The 17561-nt window shown below is 44.4% G+C and overlaps 1 protein-coding gene across 6 annotated transcripts in view; it reads left to right on the forward strand.

The window, feature by feature from the left end:
• Positions 1-17561, forward strand: part of TEX14 (testis expressed 14, intercellular bridge forming factor) — a 188561-nt gene that overhangs the window by 89561 nt on the left and 81439 nt on the right. For 4 of the 6 annotated variants that reach the window (XM_085876591.1, XM_085876593.1, XM_085876592.1 and 1 more), the window contains 3 exons: positions 710-888; positions 5239-5381; positions 17196-17386. In XM_085876591.1, coding sequence (XP_085732717.1) covers positions 710-888; positions 5239-5381; positions 17196-17386 — 513 coding nt within the window. The remainder of the gene's footprint in view (positions 1-709; positions 889-5238; positions 5382-17195; positions 17387-17561) is intronic. The other 2 variants (XM_085876594.1, XM_085876595.1) reach the window with 1 other exon arrangement.

The following is a 17561-nucleotide window of genomic DNA, read 5'->3' on the forward strand; positions in this document are numbered from 1 at the left end:
ATTACATTCCAGGATGGCCAGCTCTCGGAAGAGTCTGGGTGGTTCCATATTATTTTCATTTCCTAATGATTTTGCTCACTGTGCTCTTGGGACCTTACACTCCACAAATGGTTTTATACCCTGCCTCAGATCTATGCCTCCTCATAATTCTATCTTGAGTTCTACTGACAGTACCTTGGACTTCATGGTACAGTTTCTGCTGTGACATGCACTGTAAACTGTTGGACCTTGCATAGAAAGGTGTGTTTCCTTCTAAATCATGTACAATCAATTTAATTGGCCACAGGTGGACTCCAATCAAGTTGCAGAAACTTCTCAAGGATGATGAAAGGAAATTGGATGCACCTGAGCTCAATTTGGAGTGTCACAGCAAAAAGGGGTTGAATACTTCTTGACTCAAGACCTTTCAACTTTTCATTCTTAATTGATTTGTAAAAATAACAAAAACAAATTCCACTGACGTTATATGGGGTATTATGTGTACATCAGTGACAAAAAATAATCTCAATTTATCCATTTTAAATTCAGTCTGTAACACAACAAAATGTGAAAAAGTCAAGGGATGTGAATACTTTCTGAGGGCACTGTAGGTGTTATGACTGTGTGAAGAAAATAATTGCTGACAAGGTATTATTGTATTTTGAGAAGTATTCTGTTCAGATGATGTGTACATCCTGTGATGTTCCTTGTTTTCCCTTGGTTCATACAGCAATCAAACTCCCTGGGAATGTTGTACAACACAAAGATTCACCTCTTGATTCAAGTCTGTGAAGCATTACAGTACCTGCATGACCAAGGGTGGATACATTGTGCGATTACATCTCATGCCATATACATGGTGTCACCCACCATTGCACGCCTTGGTGGGCTGTGCTATGCCAAGAAAAGGTGTGTTAAGGGGTGTGTGTGTGTGTTTTTTTTTTTTAAAGGGGGGGAGTGGTGTTGGCAGTGGGGTGAGAGGGGAGGTTGCAGGTGGGTAGAAGTAATTCTAATTTTTTTTTCTATAGTCGGAACATTCCAGAAGATTTGTGTATTCGTTCTCAATCAATATAAGTGAAGAAGTAGAAAACAGGCCGAAAGAACATTCAGACAAATGAGATCATTGAGAGAGGAGAATATCAAATTTAACTTCATAATAATACTAAATACTAATAATGAGAGCCCCTCACATGGATCTTCCACACAGGAGGAGGCAACTCGACTCATCAAGGCCTGTGCTATTTTTTTTTTTACCAACATATGGTTGTTTGTCCATGCTCTATCATTTTTAAATGCCAAGCAAGGACGCAGCACATACCGTTTGTAAAGTCTTTGGGATGACTCAGCCGGAGTTCGAACCACTGACTTCCCAGACTCAGAGGAGACGCTCTGACCATTACGCAACCAAGGCTGGTTGGGCTGTTATGCCATTAGTACATGTTAATTGTAGCTCTGGGGAACAGTCATAAGAAAAGAAAACATCATGGTGAGGATGTTGACCCGGTGCCTTGTGGAAATGTTATGAGCGTTTGGTTTGGAAAAACATATTTCTTGCCATAGTTCAATAAAAAAATAGTTTCCGCAGACAAAGCAATGGATATATAAACTGGCAGCTTTTACGTAAGAAATTTAACAAGGAGTGGGGAAATTAATTTAACATCAATGACCTGACCTCTGTCAGGTCAGGCCAGATCAGATCTGTGATTGTTACAGGTATCATGTAAAACTGCACTAATCTGTTCCTTAGTCGGGTTGTTGGCGAATAAACCGCCTCCCCCACCAGGTTTCCTGGTGAGGAGGGTGTTTGGATATGGACACCCAGCAGGATTAAAAACAAAACCTGTCAAAGGGCAGAGGAGCTCCTTGTGAGCCAACGGCCAACCATATCTTGTGTCCAACTATGTCTGCGGATGTCCTCCTGCAGTTGGGTTACTTCTTATTAAGAGGTTGGTGGCAGGATTTGTACTCCGGCCACCGGAAAACCCTTCATTCTGCAAAACATTCTCGAAGCATAAAAAAAATCTAAAAATGCACTCCGTCGGAGTACCTCCTGTGCAGCTTCCCTTCGCAGAGCAGCTCGCTGGATGACGGGATTGGGGCAAAACCTTCGGGACCCCCAATTTTTGATGATAGGAGGGAAATCACGGGGTAACATTCCCGGGTCAGATTACGGGAGAGTGTGTTGAGTTGGTGCTGCGGTGTCGTCCACTAGAGGGCAGTCTCCTTTGGTTAACCTGAGGCGGTCCCTTCGGGTAGGTGCTTGGAATGTCCTATCCCTAAGAGAGGATGATCACCTGTCTCTATCATCTGAGCTCAAGCGTTTGGACATCAGTATTGCAGCACACTCTGATGTTCGGTTAATGGATTGCGGCGAGATCATAGCATGTGGTTACACCTTCTATTGGTCTGGTCACTCTGATGGTTACCGTGCCCAAGGAGTTGCTGTAGTTGTGTCCAATAAGCTGACTCCAATGATAATTGAGGTAACACCGGTCAATGAGCGTATTATGAGACAAAGGATTCGTCACTCCTTGGATGTCATTTCCCTGGTCTCTGTGTATACTCCGACTGAGGCGAGTGATCTCACCGTGAAGGACGCATTCTATGCCACGCTCGAGTCTGTGGTTGATTAGTGCTCCAGGCGAGATACTCTTCTAGTCTTGGGGGATTTCAAGGCATCGACTGGAACTGATAGGGATGGTTATGAGATGTGTGTTGGTCCCCATGGATCAGGAATTGTGAACCTGAATAGCACTAAGTTCCTTGACTTTGCAAGAAGTCATGGACTTAGGGTGGCTGGTGCATGGTTTCAGCGCCCACAAGATCATCGCTGGACTTGGTATTCCAACGCTGGTGGTGTGGCAAAGGAGATTGACCATGTGCTCGCTGATGGTCGCTGGAGGATGTTCCAGAACTGAAGGGTCCACTGGAGTGCTCAGTACCTCAATGCTGACCACCGGCTTGTTGTAGCAAGTCTGAAGTTGCACCTTAAATCCAGGAGAATGGTACCATCCCAGCCTTGGCTGGATGTTGGCAAGCACAAGGTTGAGAGGATGGCTGAGGAGTTTGCGAACAGGCTGAGTGGAGATTTTGGGGGCTGGGTGCTTTGTTTCAGGAGATGAGTGCCTTCAAGACCACCGTCCTTGATGTTTCCGGTGGATGTCTTGGAACTCACCATAGGGCGAAGAAGAATTTTGTCTCTCAAGGGATACTGGATACCATTGACCAGAGTCGCAGGGCCAGGCTGAATGGCAGAGCTGAGCTGTTCAGGGAACTGAGGCATAAAACTGTACGTGCGCTCAGGGTGGACAAGGAGGGCTACGTGTGAGGAATCTGTGAGGGGGTTGAGCATCACCTGTGGTCAAGTGATTCTCGTCCTGCTAACAGGGGAATTCACGCATTGCATTCATCTAAGCCCATCCCTTGGTGTACTGTAGTTTGAGTGGAAGATAATCGGCTCTTGACAGAGGAGTGGTGAAGTGAAGGCCCGCTGGGCCGGTTACTTTGAGCAGTTGTACCAGGCTGCTCCACCAGCTATCGAGTTGGACGTCAGGGGTGTTACAATCCCTGTTGCTGACCCTCCAATTAACTGTGGTCCACCTTTGTTTGTGGAAACACAGGCTGCGGTGAACCGGTTGAATTGCGTGAAGCTCCAGGGATCTGTGGCATCCATGCTGAACTTCTCAAGGTTGGAAGAAATGCTGCACTCGTGTCATTGCATGCAGTTCTGTGCTCTGCCTGAAACACAGGCATCATCCTAACTGACTGGAAGTGGGGCCTTGTTGTCCCTCTCTGGAAAGCGAAGGGTGATCGCAAGACTGCAACAACTACCGAGGGGTGACGCTGCTCTCAGTGCCGGGCAAGGTCTTTGCTCGGATAATTCTTGATAGGGTTCGACACCATCTGCTTGAGCACCAGCATCCAGAGCATTTGGGTTTTACACCAATGAGGTCAACGATTGACCGTATCCTTGCTCTTTGGGTCCTCACCGAACGCAGACGAGAGTTTCGGCAGGGGCTGCTTGCAGCCTATGTTTATCTCTGTAAAGCATTTGATTCAGTGAATCGGGATGCCCTCTGGAGGATTCTTGGTCTCCGTGGGGTGCCACCACAACTGATCGATCTGATGTGTGAACTGTACTCTGGAACTGAGAGTCAGAGATGGTGGTACCATCTCTGACTAATTTCCAGTTAATACTGGAGTTTGTCAGGGGTGTGTACTGGCCCCCACACTTTTCAGCACTTGTATGAACTGGATTCTGGAGAGGATGTCAGAGAGATCAAGCTGTGGTGCATCATTTGGGAATGTCAAGATCTCTGACCTTGATGTCGCAGATGATGCAGTCATCTTTGCGGAGACTGGATATTCTTTTGGGGGCCATCCAGGTGCTGAATGAGGAGTCAGAGCTGCTGAGATTACGGGTTTCATGGGTCAATACTAAGATCCAGGCTTTCATTGACATCTTGGATGCTGCTGTCCAGTCTGTGGCTGTTTGTGGTGAGGATGTTGAGGTCGTGGAGAGATTCACTTACCTTGGCAGTGATGTTCATGTCTCTGCTGCCTGTGAGCCAGAGGTCAACAGACGTCTGGGTCGGGCCTGGATAGTCATGGATTCACTGGATAATGGGGTTTGGCGCTGCCGATACCTGTGCGGGAGGATGAAAGTCCGAGTCTTCAGGTCCTTGGTGCTTCCAGTCTTACTCTATGGATGTGAGACTTGGACTCTGATGCGGCATCTGAGACGGAGACTTAATTCCTTTGGTACCAGGTCTCTTCGGAGAATCCTTGGCTATGACTGGTCAGACTTTGTGTCCAACGAGCGGTTGCTGAGAGAGACTCAAATGAGATTTGTTTCCTGCATAGTCTGTGAGTGTCAGCTGCGGCTGTATGGACATGTGGCTCGTTTTCCTGACGCTGATCCTGCTCACCAGATTCTTTCAGCGAGGAACTCTCGTGAGTGGAGGAGGCCAATGGGCGACCACGTGCCTCGTGGTTGCAGCAGGTTGATCGGCATCTCAAGGAGATGGGGATGAGCCAGGCATCTGCCTGGGGGATGGCCAGACGGAGGCCCCTGGAGTAGTACCGGCAGAAAGTGGACGCAGCGACGCACTCTCTGATGCATGCTCCCATACCTGACCTGACCTGTTGAAGCTGAGCTGAAGCTCATGACTGAGACTGCATGTGGTGCAAGACTTGATGAAGCCAATCGTACTGTGGTAATCTGTGTTCTCTCACTGCGGATCTGTTACCCTTTGTCAGAGACTCTGTGAACCCTTGCATAAGCACGCCACCAATTGTGTGGAATCGCTGGCTGCCCATCGAGGTGATTCGCGGTTCACACAGGATCAACACCAAATCAGACGTTTACAGCATATGTACCATCATTCATGAGATCCTTACAGGTATGAAGAGTTGTTGTATGTTTTATTTTGTTCAATGACTTTTTTAATGTGCAGAAAATGTGATTCTCTCAAAGAGAGTCTCTTTACACATTGATGGCCTGATGATTAATTACTTGTCACCCTTGGTTCTCCACCGATATATCGATACATCCCCCTCTTCATTATGTGGCAAACAATCACAACTTATCAAACTTCTCTTTTCGTAAGTGGTGGCATGATACGCAAATACCACATAAAGGTTTGTAAGGAGTTCCACAAACAGTGAGCTCCACTGCGACCCCCCTACTGAATGGTTACAGGAGATTGAGAACTGACTTTATGACATGTCAGGAGTCAAATTTAAAAAAGGTTACGTGCTTCATGTGCAGCCAAATGTCTATAACAGGTGCACAAAAATTGTTTTGCATGCACAAATTTTACTTTTCAAAAAGTCACAAACTGTTTCGTGTGCCAGGCTGTGTAGTTTTTGTTTTGCATACAGTTTTAATCACCAAATTAATATGTTCATCACTAAACAAACATTCGATATTTGGTAGTCACAAAACGACAACTACAACACACAAACACAAGGGACACAAGGAAATTGGACGCACGTGGAGGCCATTCAGCCCATCATGCCTGCGCCACATCAACACCTCACCAATTTATCAACACTAAATCAAAATAAGAACAATACAAAATGTTTTTTTTCAGTGTTTTTTGTAGTTTTTGTAGTTGTTTTTTTTTGTATTTTCTTCCAGGGGAGGGGGCAAGGATGGAGATAGTCTTGAGTAAAAAAAAAAACACAACACCCCTTGATGAGACCCCCACCAACAACACTCTGTACACATGCATATAATCACTCATCATGCTCAAGCTTCCTGAAGGTCCTGCCAACATCCCTATACCTCTCTATATCTAATACTTCCAACTACCTATCTAATTCCAATTTAAACTTATGCACTGTTTCTGCTGCCACTACCTTTCCAGGGAGACCATTCCATGCATTAACTACTCTCTGAGTGAAAGACCCCTGCCATCCATACTACCGTCTAAACTCTCCTCGTCTTTACTCTCAGGCTGTGGCCTCTGGTCCTATCACTGTCTACTCTGCTGAATAATTCTTCTGCACTTATTTTATCTATACCCTTTATTATCTTAAACATTTCCATCATATCTCCTCATAACCACCTCCTTTCTGAAATATAAAGTGCTGTCTCCTTCAGCCGCTTTTCGTAGCTGAGTCCAGCTCGGCCTGGAATCAATATAATAGCCCCGCGCCGAACCCTCTCTTTGGCAGCTATCTCCTTCCTAAGTTGTGGTGACCAAAACCTAAGTCGTTGTGACAGGGTCTGACACCATCGCTCCGAGGTCGCATGGTTAAGCAGGTATTTGTGAAGCCTGTGAAAAATGTAGCTCAAAATTGATGGGAATGTATTGAGCCCATCATACATGAGGTAAATTTCTCTTATTTTGACACGTTTGTCATGTGTCATTTAAACCGCACCGGCTGGGATTTTTATAACAACCAGAAATACGTGACAGACATGTCTCTTACAGGTTGATGCCACTCGCCGTGAATGTTGTGTTTTCGTGTTGGTGATTAAATATACTGTACATCTCAAATTTAGAATCGTATTAAATTCACATGTATTTTATAATGAGTAATTTTCAACTTCCGACCTTGTTAATAAACTCAAAGTATACAATAAATCACACCTCATGCCATATTATAATTTCCTTCCGATTGGCTATATTATAAGGTGCGAGTCCGATTGGCCTTGGTAAAGTGGCCAATGAAAATTCCTCATTTTCTCCAATGCGATGAACACTTCTCACTTGACTGTAAAATGGCTGAGTTCAAAATACAACCAGCACCATAGGATGATACATAATGGTAAGTGGGGGGTTGGGAATAGTGTCCATTGGATCATCAGTGATTACGGGTGTTCCCACATCGATTCGAGTGGTAAATAAGAAAGTATTTGTGGTTGCATATTGTTACGGTTGTGGAAATTGACCCTGGGGAGAGCATCCTTGAACACGTGGGGAAACCCGAATTCGTTATTTCATTACTATGTGTGCTTACATAGATCCTTTCCTTTTGTAGAGGGGATGGAGGAAAATGCGTTGTGTGGGTTTGGCTCAGCCCTTTCCCCTTTATCTAACTCTCCAACTTTCAATCCATTATTCAAACCATTCTTCATTCCATTAGTTCATCCATCGGGGGCCACAGAAGGAGCGTTCTTGTCGTGGTCCCTGCCAGGCTTTGCCTGCGAATCCTTCTACCACGCGATACTACCTACCTATCAAATTTCATCCTTTGATCTGCACTACAGAGTGCAAAACATGAACCTACCTTCCAAAACAGACCAATATTTTGGCGAGCTACAATGTCATAAACTCGGGTCCTTTTCAGGACCGGTACTATTCAGCATCTCAGCCAACATTGAAGGTCTTTCAGCAGTCAAACAATATCTCCTGGCAGATATTTGCATGAGGAATATATGCGACATTCTTTGCCTGCACGAGACACATCGTGGAACAACTAGGATCCGTCCAAGGATCTTAGGCATGGAACTTGTGATGGAGAGACCACATGATCAATATGGCAGTGCTTTCTTTGTTCCCAGCGGAGTTTCTGTTGACAAATTTTCCATGTCATAACTCGGAAACATTGAAGTCCTCAACATCCAGCTTTTGGGGATTTCCGTAAGCGCAGTCTACCAGCCACCTAATGAGGAGTTCTCGTTCTCAGACGGTTTTATTGATAATTCTGTAAATGTGGTGATAGGTGACTTCAACTGCCATAGTGTACTTTGGGGATACTCACAGACAAACGGTGATGGGGAATTGGCCGAAATTTGGTCAGATGCAAGACAGCTGTTTCTCGTCCATGATGCAAAGCTTCCAAATTTCTTCAACAGCAGCAGTTGGAGATGTGGTCATAACCTGGACCTGGTGTTTGCTTCAAACTGTATTGTTCACCAATGCGAGAAAATTGTTCTCCACCCAATCCCAAACTCGCAACATCGACCGATTAGAATTAAAGTCCACACAGTGGTCGTTCTTCATGCGGTTCATTTCCACCGATGCTTCAACCTGAAAAAGGTGAACTGGGAGAAATTTTCAGCAGACCTGGACGCTGCAAACAAAGATCTACCAGCCTCCCCTACGAACTATGATTTTTTTTGGAGAAGATGAAAAGGTTCTCCAGGAACAATATCCCAAGAGGCTGCCAGATGAATTGCACCTCAGGACTGTCACAAGATGCTAAAGAGCTCCACAAGGACTACTCGTACATCAATTGCTTCCAGATTAATCCATTTGGGAATGATACCTTGGAATCAGGAGAGAGACTGATTGATGCCATATCAGAGAAGCGGTGAAATAAGTGGTAAGAGCTGATTGAATGTACAGATATGATCCATAGCATCAGAAAAGCCTGGAAGACCATAAATATGCTGGGAAATAACTTCATGAAAGCACAACCCCGGTATGAGATCACAGCAGACCAAGCCGCTCACCAGTTACTCATGAATAGTCGAGGAAACCCAGGCCATTGCCCTCGTAAAATTAAATTTCCACGGTCTGCTAATAATGACCAGGAGGGCTCTAACTTCACCAGTCATTTCACCACCAATGAACTGCTACTTGGCATCAAAGTGATTATTCGCAATAAATCTGCTGGACAAGACGACATCCTCTGTGAACAAGTCAAGTACTTCGGACCAGTAGCTCTCCAGTGGTTTACTCGACATGTTCAACAGCTGCTTGACTATTAATAAGATCCCAAAACTGTGGAGACAAGCAAAAAGTGGCCATCCTGAATTCCCGGAAAAAGATCCTGCCAACACCAAGAGCTTCCAGCCCCTCTCCCTGCTCTGTCACATGTTCAAATTATTTGAGAGACTCATTCTAAACTATGTGGCCTGCTTTGTGGATCAACATCTCATCCCAGAGCAAGCAGGTTTCAGATCTAGAAAGTCCCGCACAAGCCAACTCCTGAATCTCGCCCAATTCAATGAAGATGATGATGAAAAAGGGATGATAACTGGAGCTACTTTTGTTGACCTGATTGTGTCATACGACACAGTTAATCATAGGATTTGAGAAAGTAGAACAGTCCCTCACTGATGCACTAGCTGGATTAACCAACTATTACACAATCAACCACTTGCAGGCTAATCCAGTGAAGATGCAAATCAGTGTCTTTCATCTTAAGAACAGGGATGCAAACCGAAAGCTGAATGTCTGCATGGATGGGAGAAGGCTGCTCACAACCCCAGGCCAAAATACCTTGGAGTTGCCCCGGACCATACCCTCAGCTACAAAAATCATGTCTTTAAGACAACGGTGAAGGTATGAGCTAGAAACAACAACTTGAGGAAGTTGTCCAACTCTAAATGGGGAACAGGCCCAGTGACCATTCAACGCACTGCACTTGCTTTGTGCTATTCGGCGGCTGAATATGCCCGTCCTGTTTGGGGCCGTTCCTCGCATGCGAAGAAGATGGATCCAGTCCTCAACACGGCCTGCAGAGCTATTTCTGGTTGCCTTAAACCAACGCATGTGGACGACTTCTATTTGCTATGTGGTATTGCTCCACCTTCGATCAGAAGAGTAGTCTCCTCACAAATAGAAAGAACCCAGCAGGAACGTGACAAGCCACCCACTCTTTCAACATGAGCCAGTACCCAAGAGATTGAAATCCAGGACGTTTCCTTCATGCTAATCAGCCCCTGGATGGTAACCCCCACAGCTGTAGAATAGATGCCTGGTCAACGCACCTGTGATCAAGACCTCACAAGCTGTCACTCGACCCTGAGAAATCCCTATCAAAAGGAGCCAGGGAGACATGGCCAACCTGGCTGTCTCGACCGCCTCAGGACTGGAGTTGGACGCTGCAGAGTCCTCATGCAGAAGGGGGGATATGAAAATGGCCCTATGGATTGTGACTGTGGAGAGGCCCCTCAAACAATGGAGCATCTCCTGAATTGCCCTCTCTTACCAGAGCCTTGTAAACCAGATGGTTTGAAGGCTCTCAACTCCTGTGCCAGAGCCGGTGTTTTGCAGTGGCTGGGAAAAATGTCGTGACATGAAATAAGCTCGTCCATCCATCTTCAATCCACTGCCCTTCACTACCTTTGCCTCTCAAACCCTGTACCCCAACTGGAAACTCCCATTTTCTCATTTAACATCAATCCACCCCTTCATCCCTCCATCTCCAATCCCTCATTCTTTTGCTCCCCAACCTCCATTTCCCATGCTCCTCTCGGAAACCCTCCTTCTTTGTTCAACACCCTTTTCGCCTCTGAATCGCAATAACAAAACCTTTATCGTGTGGAGCATAATTAATCCTTAGGTTTAAATAAATTATTTTCCTTCCTCCCCAGCATTTTCCCTGTTTAAAACACGACACTTTTTACATAAAGTGTCGCTCTCAGCGCTAAGGTGGAGAGAATCGTGCCAGAAGATTCTTCCAGATGGTTGGTAGTGGGGGATTCTTCTGGAAGGAACTCAAAGATTCTGCTAGCCGGGAACCAATGAACAGAGCCTACGAGCGGGTGGGAGGGACCTCGGGATGTCCTTGCCATGCATCACGTATGGTTCCATTAAAGTGCGACCAGACGAACAGACAGAGCCGCCGAGGAACAGAGCCATCGGGAGGGAAAAACCTGTTTGAGGACGTCTGCTCTGAATGTTCCGCCGCTGAACGAGGACCTCTGAATTTGCCCTCATGAGTCTGTACGAGCATCTGCCATTTGCTTGTTTGAGGTACAAGGGCTGGAGCTATTCCTGTTTTCAAGGCCGCTCCTGTTTGTCGAACCACTGGCGGTGTGCCGATCGATCTGGGCAAACGGAGCACGTGATCCCCCGACTCAGCGGCTCCAGCAATACATGATATCCAACACCGCACCGACATTCCCACTGCATCTCCCCTCCTCCCTTTCCCTTCCTTGCAATTTGGACAAACACAAGCCCACCTGTTTCTGTGGGGTAAGTGAGGGGCCGTAGTCATGCTCCATTCTTCATTATCTTCTTCTTCCTCTCCTTTTCCTGTGTGCTTGAGGCGCTATCTTGTTCGTCATTAGGTAATTATGATTGTAGAAGGGGAACTTACGTGCTTGGGGTAATTGCTTTTTCTCTGTGCCTTTGATAATTGTATGTGCTCGTTTTGAATGTGCCTCTAAATACGTGCCTTGTAATTATTGTATCTGTATTATACACCTTGTGAATATCTGATTGTAAATGCATGCTTTGTAATTTGGTAAATGTTTCAAACCTGCTCAGTTGTCCTTTCCTTCATTGGTTCGACATAGTGTGTAAATAGTGGATAGACGGGAAGGTCTGCCCCACTAATTCGCTCCGAGATAGCAGACACCCACCCACCCATGATTTCGCTCGGCCATATATAATAAGTAGACAAGGTATGGAGCCAAGAGCGCGGTTTCCTAGTTAAGGTAACCAAACCACCAGTAAGGTAACACAATTATTAAGAGCGAGGATCCTGCTAGGTTTGTTGGCTTTAACCGGCATCTGCGGTTGCTGAGCAACCCGTTGGGTCGTGGAGTTATCCGTGGCTGGCGGCTTCAGGTTTGGAGTTCAAGGAGTGTGTTCGAGAGAACTCCTCATGATATCCCCTGACCGCAAATGGCGTCTTCTTTTACTTGCACCAAGTGCTTGCAGTAGGAAGTTCTACCCACACTGTCAAAATCCAGGTTAATTTGTGCATGTACGTATGCGTCTGTAATCTCAAGTGTGTGTGTGTGTGTGTGTGTGTGTGTGTGTGTGTGTGTGTGTGTGTGTGTGTGTGTGTGTGTGTGTGTGTGTGTGTGTGTGTGTGTGTGTGTGTGTGTGTGTGTGTGTGTGTGTGTGTGTGTGTGTGTGTCGTTGGTTGTTATCTTTGTATGTGGGTTTCAGAAAGTGGAATGGAGTCCTCTCAGGTCTCGAAGTATCCACCTCCGTCTCAGTAAGGGATCATGATTAATGGACCAATTTGTGAAGTTTTCTTGTCCTCAAAGTTTTGTTCCGAGGACTCTTTTGAGGATGTCACCGAGCACCGGACAGCTTCCAACTGGAGTTCGTTTGCAGTAATATTCCCAGGGATGGTTTTTAAGATCTCTATAAGGTTTAAAAAAAATCATTCCTATTGTTCCAATAATTACCACAAGTACAATTTCGGCACTCTTCAGCTTCCAGGGTCTTTTCACTTCATTTTGTAGATCTTGGTATTTGGTCATTTTCTTGATTGCTGCGTTGTTTTGGCCAAAATTGCTGGGTACACCGACACCAAAATTAGCAATGCCTTCTTTTATTTTTTTTGTACCTCAGTACTATATCCAGTCACAATGCTTTGTTTTCTATGTTCATGCTCAATGGGATCATTAGCTCCTACGTGAGCAATATGTCTTTGTTTTCGGTGATTGCTTTTGGTTCATGTTTCCATGACGTTTCTGGAACTGGGATATTGAAACTTTTGCAGATATGTCAGTGGATTACTGCACATACCTTGTTGTGCCTTTGGGTGTACAGCTGCTCTGACATGAGTGTTTACATCCCGATCGGAGGTGGCTTGTACTTTCTGTTTCTACCTTGCAGAACCTATACTTGTCCGCTTGACTCAGTCCCGCCATTTTCTTAAAGCCATTGATATAGTGTCCTTAGTCTTGGGCATTTATAATGATTCTTTCTCTATCCTTGTTGAGCTGACCTCTTCTTAGCCATTCCAAAGAGCCTTCTTTGTCTATTCCCAATCTGTCCAACTCTTATTTTTATACCTTACTGTTCTTTTGTCATTTTCCCAGTTGTCGGTGTATATCTGTTGATATTTCATTTTATATTTTTCTCTTGTCTTTTTTGCAATTGTTGGGGCTGTATTCGTTGTTGTTTCGGTTTCTTGTATGACAATTTCCATTCACACCTGTCTATGGAAATTTTTTGCTCGGTGAGTTAGGGATAACCTTCTCTGGTTTGTTACCCTCGCCAAAGGAGAGGGTATTGCATTTGGGTCCATTTGTTTGTCTGTCTGTCTGTTTGTTTGTCCGAACAGAACTTTTGTGTTTTTCTCCGCAACCGCTTGTCGGATTGAGACGGAATTTTCACCATTGGTGCGACGACTCCTGGGACATTTTCACAAAAGCGGGTCAGGGAAACGGTAAAGACTGTCCGATAATTTTTATCAAGCATATATTGCCCAGTCAGTGCAGAGGCCTTATGGTGATCCTGCATTTCTGACATCATTTGAACATTTTTCTAGGCCTTATAAGGGGGTGGGGTTTAAGCACTATTTTGAGAATATCAAAGAAAGTTGATTTTTGAGTTTGTTCTTTACCGTTTTTGTGAAAATGTGAAATTTTGTGAAAAAGTTTTTTTTGTGAAAAAAAAATTTGCTTTTGTGAAAATGTCCCATCTGTCGAATGTTTTAATGATAAGTATGATGTCATCAGTCACCTGGTGTGGCAGCCACATAGGAAAAACGGAAAATCTTTGGACCTCTGTATCTCTGAAACCGCACCAAGGAAAAAATTGAAACTTGGCACATAGCAAGTACTTCTCATGTGGAATGAGTTTGATTTTTTTTTTTTTAAATGTCATCGGTGTCCTCGTTATGACACAATTGCATATGTAGAACACCACATCCAATCAGTATGAAACTTTGCGAGGGTCATCTCAGCATAAAATGGTCCACAGAAACATTTTTCATTCCGTCATCGGTCACGTGATTTGGCAGCCATATTATTTAAAAAAAAAAAACCTTCAAAAATCTTCTTCTCTCAAGTGGCTGAACAAATTGAGGCAAAACTTTACACGTATGACCACCTGTCCATGAGGAACAAAAGGTTCACACATATGATAGAGGCCACATAGTTGGCAGGCATACTAAAAGATATATATATATATATATATATATATATATATATATATATATATATATATATATATATATATATATATATATATATATATATATATAATACACCACTTAAAAGAAGTCCTGGTTGAGGGTCTGCAATCTCCGATTGCTCTTTTTCTTGTTGTCTTTGTGTTTACTTGGAAATTGAATTTGGTTGTCATTAGGTGCACTTCGGTGAGCTCCATCAGGCCGCTACCTTCTCCTCATGGCAGGTACATTCTGGGGATGCATTGATTTCTAGCTTATATGGAATTAAGTTCCGGGGAGTTTATGGGATGGCACAACGTCCGTCCGTTTGTCCATCCATCCACACACTTGAATGTTTTCAATTTTTTTAAGCCCTTGAAAAGCACTGAAATGTCTTTTTTCACTCACCTGGAATGTAATTTTTGGGAGCTTATGGGATAGCCCATCTGTCCATCCGTCCACAAATACTTGCAACTTCTTCTCTGAAACTGCACGTACATGATTTTGATGAAACTTCACCACAACCTTCATCACCTGGTATGTCCCAAAGTTTGTTCACAGCATTAAAAAAAAACAAAAAAAACAATCAGGTCCTATGAGGGTCATCTGGGGAGGTTGGGGGGATGGGAGAGGGGTTTCCCCCCAAAATATATATTTGCTTTCTTCTCAGAAACTACACACACAATTCCGAGGAAACTTTACCATAACCTTCATCACCCATAACCTTCATCCTCCATGATGTCCCAAAGTCTGTTCACGCCATTAAAAAAATCAGGGTCTGATGGGGTCTATGGGGGGGTGGTTGCCCCCCAAAATAGGTATTTGCTTTTTCCTCAGAAACTACACACACAATTCCGATGAAACTTGACCACCACCTTCAACACCCTTGACATACCAAACAAAGAATGTTCATGACATTAAAAAATATTTCATGTCGAGGAGCTGTACAGAGGGGTTGCCCCCCAAAATATGCATTTGCTTTCTTGTCCAAAACCACACACACAATTTCGATGAAACTTTACCACGACTTTCATTACCCGTGATGAACTAAAGTTTGTTAACGACATAAAAAAAAATCGGGGGGGGGGGTGGGGGGGATCAGTACTATTGAGGAGGTTTTCTTTGATAATGAATACCTCCTCAGTATCATTATTCTACCAAAACACCCCAGGTCGCATGTCCTTCATTCCTCTGACACCCACAGAAATTGTGGTGATCGTCGAGGGGGCTGGTGGCGGTTATAGTGAGGTGAGGGAAGCGCTGTGGTGTCTGCGGTGAAGGCGTTGAATCATTTGGGAGTGGTTGAGGAAATTGTGGTGATGAGGTTGAAGTGGTTGGAAGCAGTTGTGTTTGTGGTGAAGAGGTCAGGCGTAAGTTGTTGTGGATATTTTTAGGAGGCTTCTGTCGTAATTATGGAGAGCGTTGTAGCGTTGTGGTGAGCATGGTGAGGGTCTGAGTTGAGGCATCGGTTGGTTAATGGCACGATGTTTGAACAGGAATTTACACGTGTATGCAAATGAGGCAATCGCTACGCCGTGTCTTCCCGACGCTCCTGGTAGCGTTACTAAACTGCATGCATGCATGGCGGGTTTGTGTATGAAATATGGGGAAGTAAATTAAGTGAAAGAAATGAAAGAATATAGGATTGAAGACCTAACTAAAAGCCCTGCGCAATGTATCTTGTCCTATGTACCCACGAGTCGTGCAAAGGGCTATCTAAATGAATACTAATGAGATAACCTCTTAGGATTGCCATATGTTGGGTGCCATTGCCTCGGAGAAGTTGTGGTTTTGCAGAACCGCAACAATATCAATTTACTCTCACTTGTGCGAAGGAAATATATGACAACAGCATAGAAATACAAATGTTAGTTGGTGGAGGTTACTGCATGCAGTGGATTGCAGTCCAACTCCATGTTTCAGCAGAAGCTGTATTCAAGATTCTGGGGATGGTCCATAACTCTGGTAACATTGACAATATATGGTCAAGGAAGAAAGACCTAACTCTTCAAAAGGGATGTTAAACTGAGGGTGTTCTCTCTATGTGATAGATGATATTGCAGTGGAGATCTTGCAAATGACTTAGCTGAATGTATGGATGTTATCTTTTCTTCATGAACTGTAAGATTTGCAGACTTTGCCTCTCCCTGGCAACGGTTTTTGGGCAGCTATACATCCATTGAGACCATTTTGGACGAACGTGTATCTTGCTGTTCTTAAAGAAACGCAAACTGAAGTTCCCAAGCAGTTCCCAATGGATTGGACAGAACATTGAATTTCGACATAGAGACTTAGCCAAACTTTGACACCATACATAGTCCAGACTGTTACAACTGTAAATCCAGACTGTTACAACTCTCGCCTAGGCTTCAGAGAGCCTCCACCGACCAGTCCAGAAGAGACCCAGCCGAGTGAGCAACACTCCAGCGCAACCAAAATCATTTCCATTCGAATGTCAGGCCTAATTTAAATCCTCCCTAACAAGTATTTTCCAAAGTTATAGTGCGAAACCTCCCCCTCAGCCGACCCCACACGAAAGTTGAATTAAGTGAGGACATTAAGTAGTGGGAGTCTCTTCCGATTTTCATTCACATTAGCAATTCAAACTTAACCCTTTGAACCCTGAGCTCCTTGGACTTTCGGCTCCCCCACCCTGGGCTCCTTGGAGAAAAATCCGGCTCCTCATGTTTGTGGAGGTTTGAATAGCGGCTGGTAAAATGGCTGCTAGGGTTCAGGGTTAGTGACAGTGAAAAAAAATCCAGAAAAACAGTTGATTTCCTTTGTGGTATACAGTAGGCAATGGCTAGTCAGAAGCAAAGATCGTCACTCTACACTCTACAGTAAACAATTCAAGTTTTTGAAGCACAATAATGTTTTTTAAATTGCTTGTTGTCCCATATCCTCTCAGGAGCAAACCTATGGATTTAACTGCTTGAAATCTCTGTGTTCAGGATCCCCTCCTTGGGCCAATGTTGATGACCATGACGTGCGAAACCTGCTTTCTACTGGGTACCAACACCCAGTCGACGATTATGTGTCAGAATCACTGAGTGGGATTCTGCACGTTGGCCTTGCTGTGAAAGCGCGTCATCGCCACCTGTGTTTACAAGATATCCTCAACACACTTCAAAGTGAACATGCTGTATGTTCGCTTCAAAGTGAACACCATTAATAGCAAATGAACACATGCTTACACCGTAAACAGCATCTCGATGTTCTCTGAACATGATAACTGCCATCTATTTATTACATAAGCAGAAATGTTGGAATTCTTGACATCTGTCTCCACCTATCTGTAATTTTGAAAATAAAAATAA

This window comes from Eptatretus burgeri, chromosome 4 (assembly GCF_056783735.1).
Source record: "Eptatretus burgeri isolate ZD-2024b chromosome 4, Ebu_testis_v1, whole genome shotgun sequence".
In the NCBI taxonomy this organism is placed as follows: domain Eukaryota; kingdom Metazoa; phylum Chordata; class Myxini; order Myxiniformes; family Myxinidae; genus Eptatretus; species Eptatretus burgeri.